Here is a 9,597-nt window from a genome sequence, read left to right as displayed (position 1 = left end):
CCTAGTCCAATAACAGCTCCGCCCATGACTAAAAACCTTTTAGCTAGATTAAACTCAAGTAATTTCAACCCTGTTAAATTAAGAGTACTCACGTCCAACTCTGCAAATCATTTTTTTTTAGTCAAATTGATAAGTAGTGTAACTAGATATCTCACACACGAACTCCATACCAGCCTCTGTATTATTGTTAAAAATTTTGAAAAAAGTTATCGTGCTTAGCAACAATGCTGAAGAGTTTAGCTTTCCGTATATAATTCTCTCTTTGGTCGTGGGAAGCCACCTGCATCAGGTGTTGCTAGGACTCAAGGTCACTGCAGTGACCAATTGGCATCGTAGACGAGGTCACGGCTGTTGGGAGGAGAGGAACCAATTATTAGAATGTTTTAGAATGATGTTTTGCAAAATAAAGAGTGTGATAATAGATTACAAATCATCAGTACCATTTTTGTATTCCAATTTATATTTCACCAATTATAATTTGTTATATATTTATTTAACTTTCTTTATAAAATAGTCAAAGTTAAAAATAAAAAAAAAAACAATGATAAGTTGTAATTAATGGAAAATAAAGTGAGATACAAGATGTGGTACAAAAAATTTGGTGTTTTAACATTTTTTTTTTTTTAAAAAAAGAAAAAAATTGAGAAAACTATACGTGAATGCTCTTAAAAGTATTAGCATGAGGCTAGGAACATGTGCTTCTTATTAGCCACAACAAGCTCATCTCCAAAACATCCCACATGCAAGCCAAAGAACGTAAAAATTGCACTACCGCATAAATATTTATGAAAACATCTCTCTCTCTCTCTGTAGAGTAAAGAGCATACCTAACCTAAAAATCTCTGTCTATCATCAATACACCTCATTACTACTTTAAGTCATTTGCAAACACGTGCCCTTGTCACTAAAAAACGTGCATGGAGTTTCTCCTTGCTCATGGTAGGGATCTCGAGCTCGTGATTTGGTCCTTGACTTTGAGGAACCACATTCAGCCCTGCAATCGAAACCACAACCATGACCACAAACAATTATCGTCTCGCTTCTAATTTTCTTTGAAGACAATGACATTTTCTTTCTTGATCTTGCTTCTTCACCTTTGACTAATTATTGCTCTTGAATCTGATGTTAGCATGAATTTGGGATTGTATAACTGAACTTTGTGATTTCTTAGGACTGAAATTTTGTGAAAGTTTGTTGATTGTTGATTTGTTTGTGAAAGAGAAATAAAGAAAATGGTTAAATTAGGGAATGTTGGATAGAGATTTATATTTAAAAAACAAATAAAATATATAAAATTCATATTTGGTAAATGTTTTCATTTTTTAAAATTTTGACACTATTTTTATGGGAAATAGAAAAAACTGTCAAAACATTAATTACTACTTCTTCTTTTCTCATAAAAATTTTCTTTAAATGAACTGTTAACCGTTGCTCTAAGGGCATCCATTAGCATTTCCTAATGTCTTTTACAAAAACACATGATGGCTTCCACTTCATCCATTTGGTGGCTAGGTCACCGGTGTCGAAGATCCAATGGCTGAAGCTGCCAATTTGACAACTGGTACCTATGATCTTATTACCAGAGACATTGTTTCGACTGCAGTTGCCAGCGATCTAGTGGCTGGAGCTACCGTTCCAACTATCGATATTAGCAATCCAGTCACCAGAGGTCCAGTTGCCAAAGCCATCATTCTAACAGTCTGGTCATTAGATCTTTGGCTCCAATGACTCCTATGGTAGAGCTATGGTTTTGGTGGTTTGCTTGAAAACATGTTATACAAAACACCTGAAAATGTTTACATGTAAAATATTTACATTTGAAAATGATTTACTTTAAAAAATTCAGCGTTAATGTCATTTCTTCTTCAATTTTCCTAACAATTTAAATTGGAAAAAAAATGATAGGTCCAAAACAAATTTCGTCTATCCTATTTTCTTCCATGAACTTAGCTTGAGTTCAACGATTTTAGTATACTAAACTTGTTGATACAATAACACGTAACTAAATATTGATACATGTCACCTTCGTAATAGATCCAATATACCAAACCCAATTCTTACCTTTCTTTCATCTTCCTTTTCATCCCTGCTAAAAATTAAAAAAATCACACATCTTCCTTCATTGAGAGGAGGAGGAGGAGCATATGAAGTATTAACAAATCTTTTGTGTCTGGTGCATAAGTCATCTCACTCATTAATAGGTGGGCTCCATGTTTGTAGTGCTTATCTATCAGTGAGAGAGATATCTCATGCGCCAGGCACATGAGGTAACTCCTCTCCTTCGGAATGGTCGGGTTAGATAGTGCATGCGTTGCAATTTAAATAATAAGACTAATTAATTATTAATAAGACAAGCAAAAAAATAACTTAATAAATAAATAAAGAAGATTAAAATTAGCTGGATTTAGCTTTAACGAAAGCCGAGCCAGGCTGATCTGTCAAACAACCCACAACCAAGCCAGTAAGCCACTTGTCTACCTCATCGATGTGACACCTGTCTCCATCCCAAGCAAAAACCAAAATTATATTCAAAATTCATTCAATTTCCCATTTTACCCCTACCATTTCCCAAAAATCCCAACTCTTATAAAACCAAAAAACGTACTCACAAAATTCAGTCTAACAAAATTCACAATCAATGGAAAAAGGCGAGGCTTCAAATTCAACGACGGAGCAAGACTCGGACGAAACACAGAGCACGACTCACCACCACTTGACACTCCCACCGGGTTTAACTCAGGACGAGTTCGACGAGTTGAGCCCGTTCGCGTCCGAGTTCCACGCATACAAACTCGGACCGGGTCAATGCTCAACCCTACTCGCTAAACGAGTCGAGGCGCCGGTCCAGACCGTTTGGTCCGTAGTCCGGCGATTCGATAAGCCACAAACCTACAAGCACTTCATCAAGAGCTGTACGGTCAAGGAAAACTTCACAATGACCGTAGGGTGCACCAGGGAGGTCAATGTTATCTCCGGATTACCGGCTGCGACCAGCACCGAGAGACTCGATATGCTAGACGATGACCGACTCGTCACCGGTTTCAGTATCACCGGAGGGGAGCACCGGCTGAGGAATTACCGTTCGGTCATTTCGGTGCACGGGTTCGAGCGCGACGGGAAGATCTGGACCGTTGTTTTGGAATCTTATGTGGTTGATGTGCCGGAAGGGAACACCGAGGAGGACACGCGTCTGTTCGCTGACACAGTTGTCAAGCTGAACCTGCAGAAGCTCGCGTCTGTCACCGAAGGGTTTGCCCGTGACGGTGACGGTGACGGTAACGGTAAGTCTCGCGGATTTTAAACCAAACCAAACGTGTTAATTTGTTCTTTAATTTGTGGCTTTTTCTATACATATTATAAAAAAAAAAAAATCAGTGTTTGTGAGTTTTTTTTTTTTTTTTTGAGTTAATCACGAAAATATCCTTTGCTTTCAAATAGATTGACTGGGTGCCACGTGATCATTTGAGGTAGTTTTCCATGAAAAGAGTGCATTGAATTTGTTTCCTAAGCTTTTGTGTACGTGCAGACTACAAAGAAAGAGTGAGCCTGAGCGAGGATATTAATGTCTTTTTGTATTTATGTAAATATGATTTTTTTTTTTTTTACTTTTTTAAATTTTGGTGGCAAAATGGGAATTGAGTCAATTAATATGTGTGATGCCGCTCCATTGAATCCATCATGACACAAAAATATGTGAATAATGTGAAGAAGCCTATAATTTTACTCTCAAGTCAAATGAACATTTGAGAGATAGTGCTAGACTGAATCCATAACAACACAAAAAATATATATATATATATATATATAAATAAATCTTTGGTGTGGAGAGACTTTTCTCATTTATTTAAAGCCATTTCACATGCATTAGGGTTTTAGATAGTGATTCTCTCATAATATCATCTCATTATTTTAGAAAGAAAAAAATAAGACCCGTTTGATAATGTTGTTCTAATAACGTTATTTAAGTGTTGTGACAATATGTGTAGATAAAATTGTATTAAAAAAAAATACGTGTTGTATTATTTAAACAACAAAAACTATTTTTTAAATAATACAACCAAACAAAGCCTAACTGTTATACTTAGGCATCAATTTCCATTACTGTAACGCATCTTTAATCGAATCTATGCTTTCGACCCTTTTTCTTGTTTCAAATGAAAGATTCTAATCCCAATACAAGGGGCGAGTAGCAGTAATACAACTTAGAAACTATTGTGGTAAACTTTATTCCAATTAAATGTAATATTATATATACTACTCACCATTGTGATATTAATGGAGTAAAAGAATGACTTTAACTCGAAATGACACTCGTAGTAGACTTTATTAAGATATTTCACTTTATTCCAGTTAAATATTGTATTATAATAAAATGCGCACTTGCACTTCGACTTTAGAATAGGGGAAAAAAAAATTTAATAGGGTTGATTGAATTTGGACCCTACTTCGAGGTAAGAAATAAAAATTAAAAAACTTGGCCCTAGGAAATAGTTAGCCCTTGAGTGAGAGAGAGAGAGATTGACCACCACCAATTGTGTCAGGTGGAATAGTGGGTTTGCTAGGTACAGAATCTTTTACTTCTGTATATGGAGAGAGAGAGAGTACAGTTACAGGCTTATAGGCTATAGCACAGTTTGTGGGAGGTGGAGAGGAATTTCTAGGGAAGCGCAAGAAAGCAGGAGACCCCCCTTTCTGGCAAGTTCTTCAAGGCTGCTGGCTGCATTCCATTTTAAGCTTGAGGTTAAAAAATAAAGACACTGTTTTATTTGCCAAAAGTTTCTGTAACCCTTAAGTCTTTAATTATTTTAGTCCTTTTCCTTTGTACTATTATCCCCATCGGTAATTATTATTCTAATAGTTCTTCACGGTTTCCCTATAGTGGCCCCCATTTGAAACCACTGTACCATCATCCCCATCTGGATCGTCAGATCACAATCTTGTGCACCTCATGATTGTTTCTTATTTGGATATGTGATAGAGTGTTTGGTTGAAAGGTAAAAAAGTAGGCAAATGAAAAACTCTTAAAAAGGTTGAAAGGTGAAAAAATAGACAAATGAAAAACTCTTTCTTTTTAAGAAAGAAAATGAGAGCATATATAATTTGTATAAATTTAATTTCATGCCCTTTAGACTTGCTCTCTTCTCTCTATGAAATGAACTCTGAACACCTCCCCATTATCACCCCATAACATCCTTCGCGATCTTTTTGAGTGGCTTGTTTAGGCTTTTCTTTGTCCCCATTAGAAAGGGACCTGAACCCCTCATCACTTTTGCCGCACACTATCTGAACTCCTGACACCATTTGTTGGACAAATAACACGTTAGGCAATTTTTAACTAGTAGTTTTTTTTTTTTTTATACAACCTAATAGTTAATATAACATATAAAGATATTACTTAACAAATTTATATATATATATATATATGTATGTATACACACATAATATTTCTCATCAAACCCCTCTTTACTTTTCCATTTTCTCTCCAATTTGAAGAGTAAGATTTTAGTGGGCACAAAGAGAAAACAAACCTAACCCCCCCCCCCCATATATCCCCCACCTTTTTCCATCCTCCTAAAATGACCCCCAATCAATCAATGTGTTAGAGTGTGGGTTTTTTTTTTTTTTTTTGGGTGGGCCAGTAGCATCATAGTTCGATTCATGCAGGATCTTCCACAATTGGTTTATCACATTTGATAATTCAGTGAGATGAATTCTTATTGGCGCGTGACTTTGTTTAAGAATATTGTGACAAGATCCATATTGGGTTGGTGAGCTTTCGCTTTGAGAGATCATGTTATTTATGAGACTCACATATTATTTTTTTTATACATATACATTTAAGTGAGGGACGGGATTCGGAAAAAGAGTTTTCTCATTTTATATTGATTTTTTCAAGATGTTGATCAAATTGTACAAATTTCAAAATGTATAAACGGTTACATCATTTGAAAATATTACTATTTTTTAACTCTCAAAACTTACCATGAATTTTGAATAAAGTTTATGATGTGTTTTTGTGTTAAAGCCTCATTTTCTCTCCTTTATGTGTGTGTTTTGGTAATCTATAAAAAAAATTAAAAAAAATTATTTATTACATTAAAAATTTTTCTTTATTTTAAGTATAATTCATAATTTCTTTAGAACCAACATAATTCTAAGTAAATATTAGTTTTGTAGTCACTTGCCACCAAACAATTAATTACTTCCACCGCCTTTGAAATGGCAATGATCGAATTACTTGGAATTATTCCATTTGCTAATTTTAGAATGTCCAGTGTCCAAGTCTATTTGGATCCATTTTACCATATAAATATTCTCACGAGTTATACCATTCACATTCGGGGATCTAAAAAAATATCTATTTTACATCCTAAAAATTTGCTTTATCTATTTTACCATCGCATTTTACAACTCACCCAATATCTCAATTTTTATATATGTTTACATATAACTCATTAAAATAATATAAAATACCCATCAAATAATAATCTATTATAAACAAATTTGAATTGGGTAGAGAGAGAAAGCATTAGAGGAGAGACATAAGAAAGTTTGGAGATTGGAATAGAGATTATTTTATTTAAAAGGAGGAGAAAGACATAATATTCTAATATATTTTATTTTTAGCCACATTTCTGGTTGTATATGTAACAACCTACTGTTCACATATGCAAAAATATTTTAGCAATACCTGCCAGGGAAATGCATGATTTTGGATTAGTCTGGTGGTAAAATAGCAATTTGGGGGTGTAATGTTAATGTCATAGTCGACTCAACAAAGATAATATATTAAGCGAAGATGACATATTATGATAAGGTGTAATCTAATAGATAGTACATGATTATTAATGTCAGACAGTTCGAGTAAGTTGAAAGAAATTATCATCCAACTAACAACTAAACCGAAACCCAAACAAACAAATTTCTTCCACCTTATTAATGTTCTACGCCACTACTAGGGGTGTCAATTTTTATCCATATCCATGAACCCGCCCATTACCCACCTTATTTGAATAAGTCTTAACCCAACCCATTTGAATATTTTGGTTAAATGGGTAAAAACCCATTTGGTTATTTAATTAGATGGGTCTAAAGGATAAATCCACAAATACCCACTAAACCCATCTAAAATTTAAAATTAAATAAACCCAAAAATACCCACTAAACCCTTCTAAAATCTAAAACTTAAATAAACAGTATAACCTCTAGATTCCTAAGCCAAAACATTTGGCCCTTAGTCTCACTCCCCTTAAACACTTTCCCTTATATTTTCTCACTAACCAAACAAAATTTGACTCATTCCTATTCCAATCACATTTTGCTTCGCCAATAAGAAAAACACCAAACGGAAAACACAAAAACAAAAACAAAAACTCAAAATCATAGTCTCAAATTGACTCGACTTCTTCTTCTTCTTCTCAAAATATCATCGCCATGGCCACACCATCGGCTTCATCCTCATCATCTTCCAACATCATGCTCGCAATCTTCGAGAAGAAAACCACTTCCATCGAGCTCTACCGGCCTATCCGCAACTACATCGCTTTCAATTACTCCGAGCGAGAAGCTCAAAACCTTGAGGACAATCTCCAAACCCTAAAGTAGTACCGCGCCGATTTGGAGCGCACGCCCGACCCGAACCGACTCCCACCGCTCGTCGCGACCTCCTCCAAAATTACTTCAAAGCCCTCGGCCTCGTCAAGACTCGCTTCCCGATCTCTCCCGATAAGGACCATGTCAACACCGTCACATTCACGTGATTCGATGCATTCAAGCTGAAGTAGAAGGCGATGCAGCAGAACATTCATCTAGAGAAGGTGGCGGTGTTGTTCAATTTGGGGGCGGTGTATAGTTAGATTGGGCTGACTAATATAGCTCATATTCAGGAATTTAGTTTAATTTTTTACTTTTTTTTTTTTGCTAACTAATTTGACAAATGAGAAAACTTGTATACATAATTATAATTTCAATGATAAAATACCTAAAATAATAACACTGGGCATGGGCAATTTCATATTCTAGACATAATTATATTTGAATATATAATTATAATTTCAGGTGTCTTACTGGACATAGGCAATTTCATCAATCCAATGGTTTTTCTAAAAGCTCAGATTTATCATTCTAGGGGTATTTTGGTAATTTTGGATGTCCAAGGGTATATTGGTAATTTTGAAAGTGTAGGGGGGTATTTGGGTCATTTTGGGTATTTAAGGGTATTTTGATAATTTTGGAAGTCAATAGGGTATTCAACTAGTTTTAGAGGCACTTGGGTCATATTGGGTTAAATGGGCGAGTTACTAATTAAATGGGTTGGACGAGTAATAGATAATTAATTTATATATAAACGGGTCATAAATGGATAAATGGGTAATTACACACCTAACTCATTTATGACCCAACCTGCCCATTTGCCACCCCTAGCCACTACCCACCAATCGAAACTGATCAAGACCCTTCAAGCAGTGGCGGCTCTAGGATTTTCTTTTAGGGGGGGTCAATAGTGTCTTGAGTTAGAATTTTTTTTGTGGGGGGAGTAAAAAATAAAATGATTAATTTTTCTTTTTGTATATACAATTGTCATATTACATACATAATCTAACACAGTATTCTAAATAGTATATAATACAACTATATTGTAAAATAGTCTAAAAAAATTATTACTAGTTTAAAAATCTGTAAGAAAACAACAATAGAATGCATATAAATAAATATAAATAAATAACTAATCATAATATTTGTCAAATTAATAATAATTTATTATAATCATATGTAATATCAATTAAATAAAAATATATGATAAAGAAGAATAGCAACACACCTAAGAGTAGGTTTGAGTAAACGTTAAACTAAGGAAAATAAATTGTAACTTATATAAGATTTTGCTTTTGAAGTGTATGGATTTTTAACCACTCTTGAAATTGGAGCAAACACTAAAAGACTTTTTGGATTCGAAAAACTGTAGAAGACTTATCAAATTACTTGATTAGATAGAAAGAAAATATAAAAGAGAGAAAGAGAGAATGAGAAAAGATCATAGATGTAAATATAGATCAGTTGATATTACAAGTGTTGTAAGTTTTTGTTGATGAAGAAGAAAAGTGCAGAAAAAACAATTTCATTCTACCATCAAATGTAAAGTAAGCCAGAATTCAGATAGAAGGTTTATTTATTTTTTAATAATTGAGTAATTTTAAGAGGACAAAACATTTAGGCAATAAAATCTAGATGGCCAGTTGTTCAAGTAATGTAAAAAAATAATGTTAGTTATGGGTTTAGATAAAAAGCTAACATATTATAACTTGTCACTTAACTTTTATTGTAAAAATATTGTTAAAATAGCACTAATATAATCATATTTCAAGTTTATTTCAATTGGATTTAAACAAAATTTAGGGTTTGAGTGTTCAAAATTTTATTTTAAGACTCAAAACAAAAAAAATAAAAAAAAAATTATATATATATATATATATATATTTGGGGGCAAAGCAAGGGGGTTCATTTGAACCCCCGGGCTGGCTGTAGAGCTGCCCCTTCCTTCAGGTCAAATCGAACCAATCAAATGGGTTGGGTTTTTCACGTTCCTAATTATTCCGA

General features: G+C 34.0%; 1 protein-coding gene across 2 annotated transcripts; it reads left to right on the top strand.

Annotated features, from left to right (window-relative positions):
* The first annotated feature begins 2,609 nt into the window (after positions 1-2,609).
* LOC142611778 (abscisic acid receptor PYR1-like) lies at positions 2,610-3,629 on the top strand. 2 transcript variants are annotated; one of them, XM_075783913.1, is made up of 2 exons: positions 2,610-3,281; positions 3,439-3,629. In XM_075783913.1, exons 1-2 carry the CDS (start codon positions 2,639-2,641, stop codon positions 3,441-3,443), a joined length of 648 nt encoding a protein of 215 aa, XP_075640028.1. In that variant the 5' UTR covers positions 2,610-2,638; the 3' UTR covers positions 3,444-3,629. The 2 variants fall into 2 exon arrangements, with proteins under 2 accessions (XP_075640028.1, XP_075640029.1); XM_075783914.1 differs by having other exon boundaries at positions 2,611-3,275.
* Positions 3,630-9,597: the final 5,968 nt, after the last annotated feature.

The sequence above is a fragment of the Castanea sativa genome, chromosome 10 (assembly GCF_040712315.1).
Source record: "Castanea sativa cultivar Marrone di Chiusa Pesio chromosome 10, ASM4071231v1".
Classification (NCBI taxonomy): Eukaryota; Viridiplantae; Streptophyta; class Magnoliopsida; order Fagales; family Fagaceae; genus Castanea; species Castanea sativa.
Note: the sequence above shows the minus strand (reverse complement) of the source record. Positions and strands in the feature narration are given on the sequence as shown.